The 20,465-nt window shown below is 54.2% G+C and overlaps 9 protein-coding genes across 9 annotated transcripts; 3 read left to right on the forward strand and 6 right to left on the reverse strand.

Annotated features, from left to right (window-relative positions):
• The first annotated feature begins 1,515 nt into the window (after positions 1-1,515).
• B0T15DRAFT_540825 (Tim17/Tim22/Tim23/Pmp24 family-domain-containing protein) lies at positions 1,516-2,725 on the forward strand. The gene is made up of 4 exons (XM_062869811.1): positions 1,516-1,872; positions 1,994-2,194; positions 2,249-2,401; positions 2,454-2,725. Exons 1-4 carry the CDS (start codon positions 1,804-1,806, stop codon positions 2,493-2,495), a joined length of 465 nt encoding a protein of 154 aa, XP_062719411.1. The 5' UTR covers positions 1,516-1,803; the 3' UTR covers positions 2,496-2,725.
• On the reverse strand, positions 2,726-4,378 carry B0T15DRAFT_540827 (nucleophile aminohydrolase). Its single transcript, XM_062869812.1, has 2 exons — positions 4,178-4,378; positions 2,726-4,082 (listed from the first exon to the last, which is right to left on the reverse strand). The coding sequence occupies exons 1-2, from the start codon at positions 4,313-4,315 to the stop codon at positions 2,775-2,777; spliced, it is 1,446 nt and encodes a 481-aa protein (XP_062719412.1). The 5' UTR covers positions 4,316-4,378; the 3' UTR covers positions 2,726-2,774.
• Positions 4,379-5,909, reverse strand: B0T15DRAFT_439329 (uncharacterized protein; the record flags this gene model as incomplete). The annotated part of the gene is made up of 3 exons (XM_062865889.1): positions 4,379-5,081; positions 5,147-5,297; positions 5,497-5,909. 3 exons carry the CDS (start codon positions 5,907-5,909, stop codon positions 4,815-4,817), a joined length of 831 nt encoding a protein of 276 aa, XP_062719413.1. The 3' UTR covers positions 4,379-4,814.
• Positions 5,910-7,052: 1,143 nt separating this feature from the next.
• B0T15DRAFT_513783 (uncharacterized protein) lies at positions 7,053-7,720 on the reverse strand (the record flags this gene model as incomplete). Its single annotated transcript, XM_062868067.1, has 3 exons — positions 7,053-7,244; positions 7,368-7,427; positions 7,469-7,720. The coding sequence occupies 3 exons, from the start codon at positions 7,718-7,720 to the stop codon at positions 7,053-7,055; spliced, it is 504 nt and encodes a 167-aa protein (XP_062719414.1).
• Positions 7,721-10,517: 2,797 nt separating this feature from the next.
• On the reverse strand, positions 10,518-11,484 carry B0T15DRAFT_540833 (uncharacterized protein). The gene is made up of 2 exons (XM_062869813.1): positions 11,160-11,484; positions 10,518-11,090 (listed from the first exon to the last, which is right to left on the reverse strand). The coding sequence occupies exons 1-2, from the start codon at positions 11,344-11,346 to the stop codon at positions 10,816-10,818; spliced, it is 462 nt and encodes a 153-aa protein (XP_062719415.1). The 5' UTR covers positions 11,347-11,484; the 3' UTR covers positions 10,518-10,815.
• B0T15DRAFT_281127 (uncharacterized protein) lies at positions 11,453-11,952 on the reverse strand. The gene has a single exon (XM_062863575.1). It carries the CDS (start codon positions 11,771-11,773, stop codon positions 11,489-11,491), a length of 285 nt encoding a protein of 94 aa, XP_062719416.1. The 5' UTR covers positions 11,774-11,952; the 3' UTR covers positions 11,453-11,488.
• A 2,595-nt stretch (positions 11,953-14,547) lies between these two features.
• B0T15DRAFT_560793 (alpha carbonic anhydrase) lies at positions 14,548-16,108 on the forward strand (the record flags this gene model as incomplete). The annotated part of the gene is made up of 3 exons (XM_062870538.1): positions 14,548-14,688; positions 14,755-15,046; positions 15,116-16,108. 3 exons carry the CDS (start codon positions 14,548-14,550, stop codon positions 15,703-15,705), a joined length of 1,023 nt encoding a protein of 340 aa, XP_062719417.1. The 3' UTR covers positions 15,706-16,108.
• A 1,432-nt stretch (positions 16,109-17,540) lies between these two features.
• B0T15DRAFT_513786 (uncharacterized protein) lies at positions 17,541-18,701 on the forward strand (the record flags this gene model as incomplete). Its single annotated transcript, XM_062868068.1, has 1 exon — positions 17,541-18,701. One exon carries the CDS (start codon positions 17,541-17,543, stop codon positions 18,699-18,701), a length of 1,161 nt encoding a protein of 386 aa, XP_062719418.1.
• Positions 18,702-19,109: 408 nt separating this feature from the next.
• B0T15DRAFT_540841 (uncharacterized protein) lies at positions 19,110-19,833 on the reverse strand. The gene has a single exon (XM_062869814.1). It carries the CDS (start codon positions 19,793-19,795, stop codon positions 19,472-19,474), a length of 324 nt encoding a protein of 107 aa, XP_062719419.1. The 5' UTR covers positions 19,796-19,833; the 3' UTR covers positions 19,110-19,471.
• Positions 19,834-20,465: the final 632 nt, after the last annotated feature.

The raw sequence follows: 20,465 nt of genomic DNA on the forward strand, positions 1-20,465 counted from the left end.
TAGTTGTCTTTGCTGCAGGTAGTCAATGCCGTTAGCGCGAGCCAAATCTCGATCTTTCAATTCATCCCAGGCTCATGGTATGGGTTGTGCTAGTGGCGGAAACTGGCCATCGTATGTAATGTTTCCTAGCCGCTGATGACATTGTTGGGCCTCAGTCGCAATGCGCTGGGGTCGATCAGGGCTCGCGCTACTGCTAGAGCCTAGACCGCCGGTTACAGGGATGCCGGGTGCCCCGCGTTTTCAAGCTCCATGCCAGAAGGCCCCGCTGGAACGGGATCTAACGCACCCCGCGGGCCACGTTGTTTCCATCTGGATTTGCTCCTTCCTCAGACGGGACGTCGCCAGGCCGGGACTCGGGATGCCCGGGACGTACAGTAGGGCGCGCGTATGTGGGGGTTATACGGGAAGATCGAGGAGATCGAGACCCTATGAAAGCCACACTTCTAAGAAACAATGACACTCACGGAGGGTCGGAACGTGGGGTGACCGGGCGGGAGCCGCCCTGGTGTTGATGATCTTGCTGCATCCCTTGCAGCGCCCATCCGCCCCATTGCGGTCATCGTCGAGGTGGCTGTGACTCCAAGGGTCGAAATACGCACGGAAGGCGGGCACATCGACGATTACCATGTTGCCTTGAGTGACTTGATCCGCGCCGCTCGCTGAGATGGTGCGCCGTTGACCGTCAAAACGCCAAACAAGACTCCGTGGGCCACTGAGCGTAGGGCGGAGAGAGCTTTGGCTTTGTACTTTCTGAAACCCAGACGCTCCGGAATCATCCTCCTCCCACGATGTCCCGTCGAGACCGAGAGATGACGCGAGCCCAGGGGTGCTCTGCGCCATTGCAAGTGCCCTTATATTCCGGAGCGGACAGGTCGAAAGAAGAAGGACGGACGCATCTCACCGCTCTTGCCAGCTTCCAGGAAGCACGAGTTCAAGTGACACAAGTCAAACGACGGATCGGCAGGGGAAGTACTAGGGGCTTATCCAGGTAGGTAGGTACGTAAGAGGATGGCGTCGTTCTTCATATACCTCATAGGGACTCCGAACCGGCGGCAGAGCGAACGCCACGAAGTGTGCTGCACAAAGCCACTGCCAGACATGAGTTGGTCACTGGACGGTGCGGGTTCAAAATCCCGGCTGCATCTTGGCCCTCACAACATTATTGGACTGCTTTCTCGTCCATAGCTGCGCCTGGTTCTGTCATCTGTACACCGCATTTCACCGACGGGGAACATGTGTGGAATGTTGAGACCGAGACAGGTATCATGCAGCAAAGCGCACCAAGTTGCTACCTGACAGCGGCAAGATTGGGCTCCCAGCCCTGGCATGTCGGTGCCGAGAACATCGCGACTCTGAATCACTGGAGCGACAGTAATAGAAGCCTTCATGACACAGTTGATGTGCATGTTCCGAGTTAACTGTCACGTCTCATTAACTAAGGTACCTAGGGTTGATGTCGAGTGTCTCTAAGGTACCCGGTAGGCAGCATCCGGTACCGGGTGGGTCCGCCCGACCGTCGGACCCGCCTTGAGGGCAATGGCCCGTGCCCGGCATCCTTGTCAGCCGCAACAATTTTCTTCGGCGTTCTGAGATCATCGAGATGGACTGTCGACAGTACCGATAACGAGCTCCTCCCCACCTCGTCAACCACGATTGCCGGCGCGCCCCGTCCATCTGCGAGAGATATATTGGCCATAGACCACCTACTTTGACAATTCGCCCGATATTTGCTCATAATCTATCGACGCGCTGGGCGCGAACCGGGCCGTGATTTATCCAGAATCTCCATAACCACATACCCAGATGGATCACACGCGGGACCCCTGCCCTTGGGTCATCCTCAACGACTTCGGTGGTGCCTTTTGCATGGGTGTATGTGTCCCTCGCGAAATCTCCCCTCCCTGCATCATGGCGCAGCACAGGCGATAAGCGCATCGTCGTTGATGATTGAGGATGCCCCCTCCCATCTCCTAGCTAACAGTCGCATGACTAGGCGGTCGGCGGAACGATCTGGCACGGCGTCAAGGGTTTCAGAAACAGCCCGTATGGCGAGCGGCGGCTAGGCGCGATCACAGCGATCAAGATGCGCGCGCCAGTACTGGGAGGCAACTTCGGCGTGTGGGGCGGCATGTTCAGCACATTCGACTGCGCGGTCAAGGGCATAAGGAAAAAGGAAGATGCGTACAATGCGATTGCATGTTTCCCCGAGTTCCCATTGGCAGACACTCCAGATTCTAACAGGATACAGATTGCTGGATTCTTCACAGGCGGCGCGCTGGCGATCCGAGGCGGGTACAAAGCGGCGAGAAACGGCGCCATCAGCTGCGCTATCCTGCTCGCTGTTATCGAGGGTGTCGGCATCGGGTTCCAGAAGATGTTCGCAGGGGCAACAAAGCTGGAGGTGAGTCGGATTTGCGAAAGGGCGCTGGTTTTCGTCATGCTGACTTTCTAAGGCCCCGCAACCACCGCCGTCAAACGAGATGAAACTCGCATAGAAGCGCTTACGATCTCGGAACTCGGTGACGGTCCCTCGACAAACCCAACTCCTCTCCTCCGGCCCTTCGCGGGACTGGATGTGTATTTCTGTATGCATTCATGACGGTCAGCATTATGGTGGCGGCGTTCCCTGGGCTGTAACATAGAATCGGCTGTGTGTTTGCCATTGGGCTAATGGGAGCCCAACCCAGCGGAAACATCTGCTCAAATAATATCTATCTTGAACACAAACGCTATCTAGCACTCGAGATCTAGGTCAGTGTCTAGTTGTCTGATGTCTAACCGAGCTTCTCCCCTCGCCATGCCCGCAGGTCTTCCGGCCTGCCCTCTCCAGCATATCGATCAGTTACCTCCCGGTCCTGCCGAAATACTCGAGCAAACGCAACACCCCTCTCATCGACCCACGCTCGAAACATACCGCCACAGTTATAGTCCTGAAGAAGTTCGGAACGGGTCTCGACCACGTTACCATCCGTGTCCCTCACGACGACGCACTCAATCCCGATCATGCCCCCCTCGCCCTCGCCAGTCCTGCCCCAGCGGTCGCCAGCGCTCTTTTGCAGCTCGCCACCCGGCCCGGTGACCTTTGACAACGCCACCGCCGAAGTATTCTCGGCAAAGCGCGCAACGGAGCCGACGGTTCTCGCGGCCGCGGTTCGAAGGAAAGAGTCCCCGTTCCCAGTCCCTGACACAGCAACCGACCGCGTCGTCACTAGGCCATCGCGCCGGTCCCTAGAATAAGGGGTATACACCCCGGGCGTAGGCAAACAGTCCGCCATCAGTCCCTTCAGCGCGCCTGACAGCACCACAGCCGGCTGCCGCCTCCTCCACTCTGCGGTAGGATCCCCGTTCTCGATCCATTCCTCGGCCCAAAAGCCGGCCCCCACCGTCGGCGTATCGCCAATCCGCCCGGTCAGCTTATTCGTCAACCCGCCGGTACTAGTCGCGCAGCAGACCACCCCGTCCTCATCCAGAGCCACGGCACCGACCGTGCCCTGCGGCAGATACTCCTCCGCGCTCCACGAGCCAAACCCCCTCCCGTTCCTCTCCCTCTCCAATCCCCGGATATGCTCATCCCACCGCCGCTGCGTGAAAAAGTACCCCGGCTCCACCATCACCAACCCATACCGCTCGGCCAACTGCTCCGCTGTGGCGCCATGAAGGTGTGTGTGCCCTTGCATGGAGGGGACATCCAGAAGATCCGACCCTTCCCCTTCTCCTCCTCTTTCCCCTTCCCCCATACTATTATTCTGCCTCCCTTCCAAAGCATTAATCCTCAGCGGCGGACATAAGTCGGCATCCCCGCGAACAAGCAGCTCCCGCGCCAGCCGGATCGGGTTGCGCACCCGCCGCAGGCCGGACAGGCCGACCCCGCGCTTAGCGCGGCCCCGCGACACCATGACCGACGCCTCCAGCTCGTTGATGCCGTCGCGCGTGAACACAGCGCCGTGGCCTGCGTTGAAGAGCGGGTTGTCTTCCAGTAGGGTGACGGCGTGCGTTGCGACGTCTAACGCGGTCGGGAGGGTGCCTGTGCTGGCGGAAGGGGAAGAGGTGGGGTTGAGCATGTAGCTGTGGGTTTTTGAGACCTATAGTATATATATATATATATCGGTGATTAGGAGGCGGATGGTGGTGTGATGAGGGAAGGAGTCGAGGGAAGGTGAGCGGTCAGGGGCCTTACGATGGTCAAGAGGGCGACGCGGAATTCCTGGTAGCGGTCCGGGGTGAGTGTCGCGGGGGTGATGTTCCCTGCGCCGCCGTGAATTATGAGACGGGGTTGCAGTTTGGGGCGGGACGGCTGTTGGGGTTTGTATTCCATCTTTGCGCTTTCTTTGTCAAGAGCAACTGGGAGAAGCTGGGCGGTTGACGATAGTAATTAGGCACAGTGATGGGATAAGGTTTAGGCGGTAGCGGCATCGGGCGGTTGATAAGCCGAGCACGGTCCTTATCTGCCGACCTCCGGCCAATCAGATCCCGTGGGTTGCCGCACCTTTCACCGAGATCTAGAGCGAAGGCTTGGAAGGCATCTCATGGCCCAAGACTCCGACCAGGGCCGATGAGACAATTTCTTGTTTATTCACAATCGACGATGGCAAGTCAGACCAGGCCTACAGCTGGAGGGAAACCCTTGTACAATAGAGAACCTGATCTCATACAGTAGGTTCATTCATCCGTTTCACACCCTCCTAGGGTGGCATTGCTGCAGCGTCCTATTATCCCAAGCCAAATACATTCCAGTCATCACACTTAGATTTCCCTAGGCTCCTTTCCGTCATCCAGCGAGCCAGTTGTATCCTACAGGCCAAGTCCACTGGCCACTATACGAACAAGCCAAAACAAACCATAACCAGCCCGACCCAGAAGGCAAGCACACTGCCTCCGAGGTGGCGAGTGGCAACGTTCTCCCTGCCATCATTGTGGGTGGCGTTGCTGGCCGTCGTCAGATCAATGGGCCTCACACACGTCAAGTATGCTTCGGACTGGGAGACCAAGTTGCTGCTGCCGTTGCCAGGGAAGAAGACCGTTAAGATCGGGGTGAGGCTGAAGAGGACGTTCTCCATCACGGATGAGGCATTGTAGTCGCCCTGGAACACATGTGTCAGTCATATATCAGTGCCTGAAAATGTGGATTCAGTCAACAACCACGTACAATAGCGGTGACAGAGTCAATCAGTCGAAGGTCGTCGCTCTTTGGCAGAACTGGCCAGCAGTCTGAAGTGCTGTTTTGCTGGCCTGAGATGGGCTCAGGAGAGCCATTTCCAGAGAGGGCTGTCGCAGATACGATTAGGTTAGCTCTTCCTCTCGCCGAGTACAGTTATTGATATTGGTCCATGAAATTCACCTCTGGCAATGACGCCGCTCCATGTACTGCCATTCCCAGGGGAAGCGGTGCACTCAGAGACGACGCTCCGGGAGAAGTCTCTCTTCAGTTTGTCGCAAGCGGCCGCACAGGACAAGCCGTTGAGGTCCACTTTCTTAGCACTGTTGATCATTGCGGACATGCACGAATCCGTCAAGAGATCTTGACAGGTTCCGTCAGTGCCGTCTTCATTGGATCGAACGAGGTCGCTGACGGGGGTGAAAAGCAGCGCGCATGCTCCGGTGCTACCGAAGTCGAAGCCGCTTGGTGTGCCAAGGTAGAAACTCTGATTGAAGTTACGCACGGTGTCGTTCACATTCTCTGCGCCCACGCCTTTGACCCAGGAGAAGCCCTCAAGTCCCTTAGTCGTAGTGTCAAGGCTGACAACACCCACTACGTTGTACGTTCTATCCGCCACGGTACATGTCGCCGCTGTTGTTCCTTCCGTGATGGGGCATTCCACATCGGCGCAGCTGAGGATCTTCGCCTGGGCAAGCGGCAGTGTGACGAACACACTTGATGTGATCACATAGAAAGTTTGTTGGTGCAGCATGTTGATATCAAGCTGAGAGACAAAATGGGGATCCAGTTGATGAACAGATATGTACAAGGAAAGAGGCAGGGAATCCAACGGCAAGCAGACTCTAGGAGAATAATAAGTAGTCGGTTGAGTAAACCGGCTGAGGAAGGATTCATCATTCTGGAGCCCCAAGAACCGAGCGAGTGGTGAAGCCTGGAAGACGTGGCGGAGAAGACGATGATCATCAATCCTTCCGGCAATCAAATGAACAGGACTGATGACGCCAGGAACCTTGTTGGACACTCTAGTGTAGACTTTACACTACCATAGTACCATTCACGTTGCCCAACGGTTGCCGTGCTGGCTGGGCGCTCCCGAATTCCACTTGGCATGCTCCTGCAGCTGTGGCACCTACGTAACGGGACCTTGCCGACTTAGCCGGCCGTAAACGCTGGACTGGAGGACCACAACAAAACGCCCGTCCCATCCCAGCCTCCACCTCGCCTTTCGTCACGCCCGCCTTACCACTGCGGTGGCCCCTCCGGGGATCATTTTCTTGTCTTCGACGACATGTTTCCATTCACCCTTCCCATATCTGGCTTGGCCGACATCAGGGGGGTTGGGATTTTGCAAATACGACAAGGCATTGGTTCTATTGCTTTTCCAACTGTGGCCAGTTTGGCGAATTCAACTTACTCAGGTGTTGTGTGGATGATAGCTGTAGTGCTGTACCCATGCTAGCACGGCAAGAGTTTACTCAAGGGTCGGCTATCACATCATATTTTATGGTCATCTGCGAGTGTGCTGTGTGTTATGGGTAGCACCGCGCAGGTAGGTAAGTAAGGTACGTATGCTAGACACGCGGTCCTAGGTTGGGCAAGTATTGCTCTAGTATATATGACCGCCTCCAACCCGAGCCTATCAACTGTTCGATATCGACATACACCTTCTCATACAATACCTGGACAGACCCGCGGCCCCATAGCGCTCCTGCAACCCCTTGTACCAATCACGATCATATAGCCTATAGGCTCTAGAGCTCGTGCTCCGTGTAGTAGACGTGCGAGTAGAGCACATTGCGCTCCCCCGAGCTCGACAAGATTCTTCTCGAGCTCCTGGTTCTGCCTGACGAAGTCTTACACCGACGATACCGAGGGTGCCACGCCCGGTAAGCAATCACGTGTGCATAAAGTCATTGAGAAACCGCCGGGTGAAGCGCTTATGGGGCATGAAGGGAGTGTAGCGGAAGGCTTCAGGGCCGACCCAGAAGCCTCGTCTGCCGTGGCGGATGAGTACTCGGCCAGGGGGGATGTGGTCTGTTGGCGGATGATGGGATGGCTCGCGGGATTGATGCGACTTTGTCGTCTCCTGCATGCAGGTAGAACCAGGGTTCCCACGCTCCGTTGAAGGTTTGGGGTTGAGTCTGTTGAACTACAAAGACCTTTGTGGTCTGTGTGTTCAGTACAATGGCTTTCAAGCCCTGCCACATACAAGCCAGTTCCCTGGCTTGGCTGGGCACATCACCTTCTTCACCTTCTTCACCTTCTTCGCCTAGTATTACACTCTTTTCTCTGCCTCTGACTTCTACACACCACGCCAGGGCCAAAGGCGGGATGTCGACGGTAAGCCTGCCCGTCATGACCAGCCCGAGTGTTTGGAGAGCCCTCCATGGCTCTCTTGACGGCCGCTATTGTCTCGAGCGGCTGCGATACTCCAGCTTCGTGGCAATGCCGAGTGGGCCTGCGGTGCCTCTTGCACCATCTGCACCGATGACCCACGTCCCTCAACGGTGGGAGACGGGGCTCGGCTGGCCACGCCACCATCAAGACAACTGGCTTGGCCATGCTTGTCGTCGAGCTACTAGCAGTCTCGGGGTAGTAAAATGTCAGCTGGACAGGCTCCTTCCTCATGTACATATGGACACGGGGTATGTTGCGATGCTGGCGCAGCATGGGACAGCGGCGTCTAACATACCCAACCCCTGAATCGTAAAACTGGCCACAGCACTAATTCAACGGGCGACAAAATGATTGCTCGGTATTATTTGGACTCCCCATGTTACTGATGTCGTTGGGGCGAGCTATGAGCGTGGAGGATGGGGCCCGGGGCATGGTGGTTGCCCATGACGAGGTGTTGGCCCTTCGAAAGTGACCGTAAGGCCAGGGTGAACGCGAACGCGGAGATAAAAGTAGTGTAGGGCTAGTGTTTTCACACCTAGCTATGTCGCGTCCGGTCAAGGGTTGCCATCGCGTAGAGTCTGTTGAGATATTCTACGTATTTCAGTATATTTGCTGAAATCGGGGGCAGAGACTACAAGCCAGGCAGATACTGGAGGTACCGTTATAGTAGGAACAAGGGGGTAAAAGGCTAGGAACTAGGCTCTCTCTTTACATACGGAACCAAGGTCCGCAGAATCCTGGACTCCTTAAGCAAGCAATTACAACTTGTGTAACCCCCTAAGCTCAACAATATTCATCATCACGATAACGTGCATTATAAGCAAGCCGAACATATAAGCGAGTTGAACACTCTCCACTACACTACCAACAATATCCTCAATTACAGAACCACAACACTAGGAACTGACAATAATTACATCAGAAACAGCTGAATCTGAGGCTTCCGCAACCTCCTGGCAAGTGCGGGCATTAAGGCCAGGCTTGCCGCACACACCACAGCACCGAACCTTCGTACGAGCCCCCCTGCACCGCCACCATCCGGCTGCATTTCTTGTGCCACCTCCCCAACCATAGCCTTTTGGTTCAGTAGATCTTTTGCATCTTCCACTGCAAGTGATCCTCAAAGCTGTATACGCGTTCTTTTAGCTCTTCGGCGCTTGCTTAGTGCCTTGTTTGCCTTACAGAGCGAAGATACCTCTGCCTAAAGGAGAGCCACCTAGTGCATTATAGCCATCGTACCCTTGGTAAGCTGGTCTACAGCAGCCAACATTAAAGTCGGGGAGCTATTTTAATAGTTGGTAATACAAGTCTTAATGAGCGTTGACTGTAACTCGGCTTTTCGAGAGTTGTATAGTGTCTGGAAGACCCAAGATTATATAGTGCCCGGCTATGAGGTTGGGGGTGTTAGTATACGAAGCTAATATCTAGCTTCGAAAGCACCCTCTCTGGATCGTACAGTACAAGGCCAGCCCCTATAAAACCACCCTGTATATTCCTCTTGGTGATAGAGGCAAAGAAGGCCGTACGAAAGGCACAAAGGAACTCGAGCTTGCTTATGTGGTTGATATGTGCGCGTATTAAGTCCTCGATCTGGCGACTGTACGCCTGCTTTAACGGCCCAACGCAGCCAACATTAAGTGGCTAGAGGAGGTGGGAGGAATATAGAGGTATGCAGAGTATGATAATGTTATTCTACTGGCAGTAGAGCTCGAACTCGATCGAGTGGTGGCTTTCGTAGCCATCGAAGATCAATAACTGGTATTTGCCCTTTGTCCGAGGCGCTATATAGTAGTCGAAGTGCTTAATCCAATTAAGACCTACTATATTGGTGTGACGAAACCACAGGCAGTCCTGCCTCTGAAAGGGTTCGCCGGTCGAAGGTATCTGCTGGTCGGACTGTAGGTCTCGGTGAAGCCAAAAGGTTCACAACAATGCTAGTCGCAATGTCTGCACAATAGGTAGAAGCTATTGTTTGAATTGCTCACCGGAGAACTCCCAGAGTCCTCTAGAACGAGTGACTATATACTAGCTATCTTCCTGGGTGCTCAGTGCTTCGATCCCGATGAGCGCCTGGGTGCTCATCGTGGTGCGCTCTTGATCACCCTGGTCACTTATATCCTGCAGAGTGCTCAGTAGGCATTGGCACCTTAGCACCTCTGCCTGGTCCTGACTGGTCTGCCTTACTGTTCCACATGATTGGCTCGGAACGCCCCCGCGTCCCTACACACGGCCGTCTGCCCTGTAGCCTGCCGTTGGTTAATTCATGACACCTAGCCAAAGACATTGACGCCTTGGATCACTGTCGCCCATTCGCAGTTGCCAGGCTGGGCTAGCTTTGCCTTGCCACGGCCATCCGAGGTTATAACCACCATACCCGGGAAGATAATACCCATTATAAACCCTGTCTTATCGAAGTTAAAGATATTATCATCTACAATGCTATACTTGGCCTTGACGTTCTATACAAGGGCAAACCATTCGCCAATAACCTTCGGATCCTTACACTTGGCCCTCTGGTAGTTGTATCTACGTATATAACGCGTCTGGAGCTCTAGCTGGCATTTGACAAAGTTATACGCCCAGATCTTGCCGACAGGTAGCGCGTCGTATACGCATAGCAGTTGGTTGGCCATATCTTCCACACCATACAGTCTCGGCGGAAAAGCTCGCTTAAATAGCTCAATTATATACTGAACAAGAGCCTTCTCTTCGGAATCGGTGAGCCGGCGCGAGTTGGGCGTAGTATCGCGTCGTGCAGGTCGGCCAGCGCGCCGGTCGTAGAGGGTCGTAACTGGCACATTATAGAGCTTTGGCTACGGCTCGGAGGCTTAGTTCCTTATCGTTTTGAAGAGCTTTGAGGGCTAAAATTACCCTGGCTTCCTTTGAAGTAGAAGACATGTTGGGTTATAGAAAAACTAATGTTTAGGTGGAGGGAAGACGCATTGTGCCAAGAAGTGTTCGACTCGCTTATATGTTCGGCTCGCTTATAATGCACGTTAGGTACTGTTTGTTTACAGCATAACTTCCGCCTCTAGGACCGACCGCATGCTGAGCTCACCTCACAGCCAAACCAGAAGGAGTCCCTTCTGCACCAGTGGTATTTAGCGCTGCAGGAAGAGACACCAGACCATCCCCTGAGATTTCAAGGACCATTATATTCGTCTGATTTGGAATTTCAGATCCTATTCCGCAGTCACGTACTATAGCAAGCAATAACCCGGCGCTCGTCGCGACGAGGCCCTGACTCGATGTCATCAAACTCATGCCGACCGGCCATAGATATAGCCACTATGGTAGGGCGGCGGTATGGGGTTGTACTGCGGTGTCGTCGGCATGTTGAAGGTAGGGGCGATATGTATCGTGTTGCGCGGCTGGTTCTCGCTGAGGAACCCTTGAGCCGCCTCCGAGGCATCGCGTCCGTGTCGCTTGTTCTTCAGTTGTTTGATTCCAACCCATACCGCCGCTACTCCTGCGACGGAGCCTACCGCGCCGATGATGATGCCAGCAAGCTCGGCCGGACTAAGTCCGTTTTTATCTGTTTATCACATCCAGCGTCAGGACATGGGGGAAAACAAACTCAAGAAGAACTTGAAATCAGACTTACCACTCGACCCCGAAGGTGAGCCACCAGAAGCTGAGTTCGAGCTGCCAGATCCAGAAGTAGAGCTTCCAGATCCAGCAGACGTGTTCGACGTCGCCTCCGTCGCCGCATCAACGGTTCCTGTCGCCGAGCTGACACCGCCACTGGTCGCCGGGGATGAAGGGACGTCTGGGCTGATGCTGACGCCCATATAGGCACATGTCAAGGCTTGTGATTTCCGTATAGCTGCGGCGATGAGAAAGGATGATACATAATCAGCGTTTCACTCTATAATGACGGAATGAACGAGCTGGTCAAGTGCTTACATTTATAACTAGAGCCGCACTTGGAGGTCATGCAGCGGACATAGTCCGGGTGGTCGTACGCTTCGCACGTACAGGAACTGCATGACCCACTGACGAGGGTGAGAGTTTGCAAGCAGTCGAACTGCACGTGTCAGACACACGAATAAGGCTCGAGTTAGCTAGGCGTCCCGCGACGATCATGCGTGATATATTGGTGCACCCATCTACCCTTCGCGGGCCCTCGGGTTTGTAACGCACCTCACAATTCTGCGCAACCGCAACGCCAGCAGCGAAAATCGCCGCGAGCAACAGCTTTAGAGTCAAAAGTACCATGGTCGATTTAGGCTTTATGGTGAGACTCTGACAGTGGATGTCAATCTATACGCAGAGTGTCGCCGCTGCCTCTGCTGGGTCTGAGAATTGCCCTGGGGTGGACGGCTTCGTTTCGCGCCGGGAGCGGGAGGAGAGAGGGGCTGGAGAGCCTCGCCCGGATACTAACCACTCACCTCATGCCTTACCCATGCTCAATAAATGCGATTCGGGCCGTAGCTCACCATTTCCACCTCCCCCAAGAAAGCCAAGTGGCGTGCGCTAATGCAGGCTTGGAGTGCGGCTGAAAAAGGCTGAATAATGCAGAGATCTAGTAGCTAAGGTATTGTACGCCCCGTGACCCCATTCGGTTCCCTAATGAATGTATAGAATCTACCTAACGCAGATTTCTTGCAGTGGGCAGACTCTGATGCATGCGGTATTGCCATGTTGGGAGACCGGTTCGTGGAGGGCTCCGGCCAACAAATGGTGGGGTCCGGAGCAGGGCGGAATTGAAGCTAGAAAGGGGGCTTGGACTGGAATGTCTCCCGGTACCTAGGTACCTTACTTACCCATCGTACCGTGACAGTACTAAGAGAGATGGTTGTCGCTGCGAGGTCGGTTTGGCCCGGAATGAGCGTTCAAAACAACCGGAGTAAGAGTTATTGTCCCAAACCGTATTTCCCCTATCGTCGAGATGCAGAGACATGCTATGACGCATATCACCACTTACACCAGTTCGTGCGATAACGTTTTTGCATCGGCTTCCACACCGTGCATTTCCGTTGTCGACGCGTGATACTGTTAGTCCCTAAGGTACGGCAGTCAATGGCTCAAAATCACCTGTGATGTCTTGGATGTCCTTATCGATTGATAGCTGAGTAAGAGTTGCCTGAACAGTTGAACTGAGGATACCCAGATATTGGATGACGGCACCGGTGGAAAGGATGATTAAACATTCGGCGGTTATGTCCAGGACCCGAAACCCGATTGATAAGTTGACATGATGTTGTAAATACTTGCCTACTAGCAGTACTAGTAGTCTAAGGATTAGCACAGTGTGAATGTGCCAGTGCCAATTGGTAAAGTATAGGTACTCCCTCGGTCCCTCGTTCCAACACAATACGGATCGCACCTTCCTATAACTACGTACGCTGACGACCAACGTTCACTTGATAATCACGGAGTCGTAGTACTCGAATTAATCAAGGACATTACTTGGGACAGTTCTGTCCCGCACCGCAGTTGTGGGCGCTCCCAGACAGGCATCCATTTCAATCTAGCGTGCTTTTATACACCTCTTCTCGCTTGAAGCTCAACCCCACCGAAACAAGGCCTAGTCTCGGTTCGGCTTCCGCAACCGAGGCGGATCCAATCTCATTGGTCAGTTCGCAGGGGGCGTCTGGGGAATCGTACGATCTCGCTTCTTATCGCCGTGGGGCCCCTCAGGCCGTGTCTCGGAACCAGGGACCCGGTCCGAAGCCGTTTTGAAACACAACCTGTCATCTCAACATCAGGCTCCATCAGGGTCTGTACAACATCATCCTGTGATCATGAACGACATGTGATGCCTCTGTCCTTTGCCCGAATGCTCAGATTTTCCCAGAGTACCTCAATCGATACAGCCATAGTAGGGCGTTCGCAAAGAGCCGGGCAGTTTCCCTTAAATAAGGTAGCTATTCTGCAGGGCTCTAGTTCTGCCCGTAAGCGCCACTGTCGGCTCCATGTTCGGTTCTCGTTGGCTTTGGACGTATCTGTGTTCTCTTCCGGCAGGGACCAGTAATGGGCAATTGCGATTCGCTCCACGATCCCTGAAGAAACGGGTGGACGTTGCAGCGATCATACACATTCTTTCGACCTAGGAAACTCTGATGCACGGGTTCTTTTTTCCGGGATGGCTCTGTCCAGTGTCGAATGCTCCGGGCTTTCAAAGCATAAGAGCCGCGCGACCCCGTCTTCTTGGCAACTGGCCTACCGACCGGCACTGGCACGTTGCGCTCCCCGAGGGCGCAGCGTCATACTCTGACCTGCGCGACATGAAGTAACGTTAGGTGGTCACCCAAGGTAAGCTTCGGCTTCGAACCACTCTGCTCTCGCTGAACGCTGACTTCTCAACGCAGTGAACAGATAGGTTTTATGATTGTATAAGGTCCACACATCAAGCTTTTGGCTTATGTGTATTAACTATCTGGGCATGCGAGCCGAGTCCTTGGCCCATCGCCTTCAGACCATCCTCGGTCCCTTGCCCGGGTCGCCAAGCAGCAGCAAGGTGCATTTCACGGCGGCACGCCTTGCTTGGCAGTCGCACCTCAACTGCAACCCCTTTTCTTGGCCGACAGGACTGAAGCAAGCGATGTGATCCGACGATAACAACGCCCAGGTTTTTGAACCTGGTGTACCACTGAGGAGGTCTCAACGTCATTTAAGGTTGCCATCTGGGGATGATGAGTAACATGGCCCAAACCAGAGAAACACGGAGCCTCAACCCTGGCACGGGGCCGCGCCAAGGCGTCGAGACCGTTGGGTTAAGCTGCCCAAGGGTAAGGCCATACAAAACACCACCATTCTCCCGCTCGCTTCGTCGATCACGGATCGTGGGCATACGCTTCTCTGCTCTCATTACGTTTTCCTGTCTTACTTAGGGTCTGCGACTCTCTTCTTTTCTCTCTGCGTATTGTGTATATCTATACGGAGTACATATTACTTAATTCTGTGACCGCATTCCCTATTAACAGTTTGAGACATCTTAACTACTCGGCCGGCCCGTTCCCTCCTTTGTCTCACCTCTCTTTTACAGAATGGGTTTAACACTTCGCTCTCTGCTTCTGGCAGCCTCGGCAACGCGGGCCTTCGCATCATGTGCTCACGGGACATTCCTCCGTCCTCGTGCGGAAAACGGGACAGTGGAAGTGGGCAAGTTTGGATACAGCGGCAGCATTGTAAGCCTCTCCTCGGCTCGCCTCTCACTCCTTCTGGGAAGTCACTGTTGCTGACATAACACCAAGGGCCCGCTCAACTGGGCAGCACTTGATGCACCAGCCAACGCTGCATGCGCGACCGGTACCCGGCAGTCGCCCATCGATATGGTGGAGGGTGTGTTCACTGTGCTTCAGGGGTCGGAGATCGAGTTGACAGTCAACGATATGCCGGAGGGTGCCGAATTCGAGAACCTGGGAACCACTGTGGAGGTTATCACTCAGGGGGGCACATTGAAGGTTGGAGAGAAGCAGTTCGAGCTGCAGCAGTTTCATTTCCACCTGCCCTCGGAGCATCTGGACGCTGGCAAAAGTCAAGCGAGTACGTGAACTCGGTCCCTTCCAAAACCTCCATTCCCTTACCTTACATTCAGTGACTAACCCGCCCCAGTGGAAATGCACATGGTCTTCCAATCCGCCGGGACCCAGGAAATCGCCGTCATCGGCACCTACATCAACATCGCAGATCAAGCCGCTGCCCCAGCCACTCCTCCCGCTCCCCCCGCCGCGAAGCGTTCCCTGAGAAGCCGCATCACCCGCCGTCAAGAAGCAACACCCCCTCCCCCTCTCCCAGCCACGGCCGCCACGGGCGCGACAGCACTCTTGGAAACACTCTTCAGCGTTGTCGATCAGATCTCCACCCCAGGCACCAAAGTCAAGACCCCGCCGCTGGTCATGTCCGAGGTTGTCGACGTCCTGAAGGCCAACGCCTTCCAGATCTACTCGGGCTCGCTCACCACGCCGCCCTGCAGCGAAGGGGTCAACTGGCACGTCTCGACCGCCCGGCTCGGTGTGACGCCTGCGAGCTTCACTAAGGTGAGGGACGTGATTGGGTTCAACTCGCGGTACCCGCAGAACACGCCGGGCCAGCCGAACATTCTGATGCTCTCCGCTCTCGGGTCGGCGGCCGCTGCTGTTGCGGTTGCTGCGGCTCCTGCTGCGGCTCCTGCTGCGGCTCCTGCTGCGGCTCCTGCTGCGTGAGGAAGTAAAGAGGAAAGTGGGAAAGTGATAGAAGGGGGTTGGGTGGGGCAGAGGGTGAGGGACGGATGGCGCTAGTGATAATGGAAGAGAAAAGCCGATGTAGACAATGGATGTTGTCAAGGTTGAAGCGTGAAATCAAGCGATATGTCCGAGATACCGATGCTCCGGCAGCTGAGATTTATCCTTCCATCTATCATGATCCATCTCTATACTGTGTAAGTTGGAATACCGCGTAGCCGTGAACTGCCATGCATTGCCCCCCAAAGAGCTGCAAGCCCCCAGCCCTACATAGGAGACTTCCTTTGATCTGTCACCCCAGAACGACTTATACACTTCCAGTGCATGTACAGACAAGTGTGCGAGTGCGGTGTGGGTAATTGCAGCACAGAGCATTCCATCTCCACGGTAAACCATTTTGAAGCCTTGTCCCGCGACGATGCGTTTGCGGTTCAAAAAGGTGGCGATACATGGTCGTTCATTACTCGAAACCTCCCTAGCCTTACTTACGCGAGTGACAGGCTACCTACGCTCACCAGGCTTGTGAGGCAGTGATGCCGTTCGCAAGGGCAGGCATTTGGCGGGGTTGTGGGACGACAGACAGCCTGCCCAAAGGCCTGAGGTGGACACTCGATGACCGCACGGGGACCACGACTCACGAGGTCTACGCGATCAGAGCTGGGCGCGTCAGACATCGCACCGTCATGGTTGTGGGCCTCTGTTTCGGATTCAGTGTGGCAAGCACTGCAGGCAAAACTAGAAGTGTCCAGAAAATGTGGGAGGCACCAAAGGCTTACGGTGGGCGTGGTTGCAGGCTGCTGCTCGCTGGCTCTCCTCAAAAAGTGCGATCAGCCTCCGCAAGCAAATAAGGCGAACAACCGGAATCCGGAACACTGTGCCGGATGCGCCCCACTTGCCTTATCGGGCGCTACTGTGGATTCAGCCCCGCTGAATAAAGTTGCGGAGGTGGGTCCAGTGTGGTGGAATGGAAGTTCACGCTCCACCTGACAGAGGAAATCAACGACCATTAGCATACGTACCTGTAGGTAAGGTACGTAACACGTTGGAATATTAAGAACTTACAATCAGTCAAGCTTCATTGCGTGGAATTGCGTATATATGGTGGGGTTGGATGGTATAACTGAGCCTGTACGGTGCTCAGTGCAACCTCAGGTACTTTATACGTCGGGTAGACAGTACCTTAGTTGGTTGGAGAATTGCTCATGATGAGGGCTCAACGCCCTGACCTGTCCGTGGGCATCAAAAGGCTCGCGGTGGTGATGGTATACTACCAGGTATTTATTGCAATCAAGCTCAAAGCAATCTTAAACGTCGGGGAAGCCTTCTTCAAGTGGATGAACTGATCCCAAATCCTGACATCAACTTGTAACATGCAGGGAAACAGCACTTACATTTGCAGCAAGTCTGAACAGTGCTAAGACGTCAAACTACGTCAGACGAAGGGTGTGGGATTGCGCTCGAGCCTCCTTATTCCATTGAACTACGTACCTTACCTAGTATGGTCCACTCTGGGAGTTCATAACCAATCTCCACGTGCTCTGATTGTACAGCTTACTTGGCTATCTGGCCATGACAAGACGCGTGACCGTGACCGTGTTTGTATAGAAAACAGTGCGACTAATGGTGAGTGGCGACGCGCATGCTACACAACACACCTGATCTAGCTTTACGTCTTCAATCATTTCTACCCTCCACTCCGCCACCAAACTTCCTCCACCTGTACACTCTCACTCCATATTACTCTTTCACACCATCTGTACCCTCTCGTTTCTCGTTACACTTTCACGCAACCATCCGAGCCACTGACGCCTCCCAATATGTGCAGAGGCGTCATCCTTAACTTTTGGTGTCCGTGCACATGGTCTGGACATGAGAAGGAAACCAGATACGGAGGGCACGGGGCGTTCGGTCACAGCGTCGTCCGCCAACTAAACCTGGGAGCCTACAGATGGTGCTCTGACTATTTCCCGTCGGAACATTTCCAACTTGGGCTGTTCATACCGAACTGTCCCAAGTCGATCGACCACGACTGGCAGCATACCCGGTCAACCACGCTCTGCGACGAGTGCAAGCGACTTGGCTGCCCATTCCAGTACAAACCGCGCAGCAATTATGGGCACTTGACAGCGGAGGAGCGGAGAATACGCGACTCCCGATGGACCCCGAGAGAAAGGAAGCACTATCGAAGCAAGCGTGCGCGCAACGAGCCGGCAACCCCGCCGTTGCGGACAGTAGACGCTTCGGCAGTCGTGTTAGAGCAGCCGAAACCCACCAGAACTCCAGTGCCAAGGATGAGAACTCCGAAGTGGCCCAGTGGCCTCGGTTGGAGGCTCGTCCGGGGTGGTACGGCCGAAATGCTGGATGTTCAATGGACAAGTAAGAGCGTCTGCAACGGAAACAAGGTCTACAACAACGAGGAAGTCTCTCCATCATCGGCCAAATCAGCCGCGATTAAGCTCGACACCGAGGCAGTTAAGGCAATCACCAGTGATGTTGACAACCAGCCACAGAAAGAGCAGGGCTCGACCGACATCATTCATACGAAGACAGCGGGCGATAATTTCATGGAAGTGGCTCAGCAAGTTCGCGAAAAGTACACTCATTCGTATTCCGGAGACAGGCCAGGCGCAGGACGGCTGGGTGGTCGGGCTAGAAGCAACACCACCGCCGCCCTTGGGCCCCGGCCCGTGCTGTTTCAACAGACGGACATCCAAATCTACGATGACGATGACAATGACGATGTCGACGCCGATGTCCTTTCACTAGATGCCAACCAAGAGGGGCTCCGGTGCGAACAGGAAGCCACGGACGAGGAATGGGCGGAGCTCATCAGGGGGCTCAACTATCAGATGAGACCGGGCTCTCGTGCATCAGATAGGTCCGAGGCGTCCACACCCTCGACCGTTATCGGTAAAGATTTGGCTCAGGACATGTCTGAGGTATCTACGCCGTCAACTGTTGTCGGTTCAGAGCGTTAGAGACGATGGGCTGGAATGGTTGCGCGGCTCTTCGGCGACTCTCATGAGCAATGAGACGTTGCGGGGGGGTGGTCTCGACGGAGAGAGTTGGTTGAGGAAAGCAGAGGATACTTGCAGCTGTAGGACGTGGCAGGATATTGTCGGATCCAGGAAAGCTGGGATATCTGGGATGGGGAATTTCTTTGAGAAAGGAGTGCTTGGGAATGGAAGAAGTATGAGAAGTATTGGTGGATATTCTTGCATGCGCTTGATGCGAGATCGCCGATGTGCGAGACTGGCAAGGGGCTGCTTTGTAATGTAGCTTGGGTTTCACGGTTTAGATCTTTTTGTCCTTGCACTTGAAAGGGGCTATCGATGCCCTCATAATTCAGAGAGGTTCACTTCAAACAGAGAAACGTGCAGGTAGCGAGGCTATTGTAACTTTCTTCGTCATGCTGACACTGCATATGAGACGCGGCATAACACCGTTACCCCAATGGAATCGTCAAGGTATAATCAAGCTATCGACAAGAGTTTGAACTGTACAGTAGGCTTGTCAACTATGAACAGCGATACTATCCGCGACGGTCAGACTAGGATCCTGACCTAACCATCCTTCCTATTTGTTTCCGTCGTCAATCCAACAAACACTACCAGCACCGAAGCATATGCTGCGGTAGATGACATGACCTCCACATGGCTACTGAGATAGATGGCAGCCATCACTCCAAAGGTAGCCACGAACACCGTTGTCGACACCAAGGCCGCGTAGAGGGTGTTGTGTAGGATCATCAACCACATGGGTGCGACGAGAAAGGCGCCAGCGAGGGCCGGTAAAAGCCGTGGGCCCAGCTTCGGCGGTAGTTGTCCCGACGGGTATCACGAACTGAGGGCCGCTCGGTACCTTCATTCTCCCAATATCTGGCAGCAACTATTTCTTGGTCGTCACGCCTGTCGAGCATGTGCGCAAGCTGTTTCCGGTCAAGGTACCATTCGCCGCTCATGTAGATCGGGTCTCCAGGCAGCAAGCTCCTCTTCTCTGGTGGCGCTTTGGGCAGAAAATGGACGACAAGAGGGGGTTGAGGGGTTGCCCGGCCCAGCCACCGTATATCCATACTACTAGTAGTATGCAATGTAACATGCTGTGCTCCACATCGATTGAGAAGCTGCATTTTAGCTCTGTGCTCAATGTAAGAGGTAAGTCCTTCCATTGGCCAAGCAGCCATCTCCTCTTCAATGGGGAGAACGTTGATCGGGTGATTCAGCCAGGGGGGTGCCTGATCAGTGCATGCAGGTCAAGGTGTGTGTGCTACCTGCCAGTGAGCGATGTTGCCGGAGGGGTTATTTAACGTCTCACTATGAACTTAAAGGAGTCGGTCAGTTGCTCATTCGCTTTCTTCCACCGGCACTTCATCCCAACCTTGCGCCCAAGAGTCCTAGCTGACCCCAAAAAAGGATGTCCAGAAGGGTCGGCAAAAAACCAGATGTTCCTCATGCACAATTCAGACCATGCATGATTGATGTTGAGATCGAGACCCGTTCGACTGGGACTGAGAAGGCCGCCGATGGCGACGACAACCTCGGTCCTGACAGCAAGGCCATATCGACAACAATTCTACTTCTGTTTTCGCACAAGATCTATGCGGAGATGTACAACAAATATGCCGAGATGTGCATTTGCCGCGCCAGAGAGGCTGGTGATCCCTCCCCGAGCGCGATTACCTTTACGTACGATGGAGAAAAAGACGTCAGAATCATTATCGACTCGACCCTGCCGTTCTACCC

Source organism: Chaetomium strumarium (assembly GCF_033439665.1).
Source record: "Chaetomium strumarium strain CBS 333.67 chromosome Unknown B0T15scaffold_6, whole genome shotgun sequence".
In the NCBI taxonomy this organism is placed as follows: domain Eukaryota; kingdom Fungi; phylum Ascomycota; class Sordariomycetes; order Sordariales; family Chaetomiaceae; genus Chaetomium; species Chaetomium strumarium.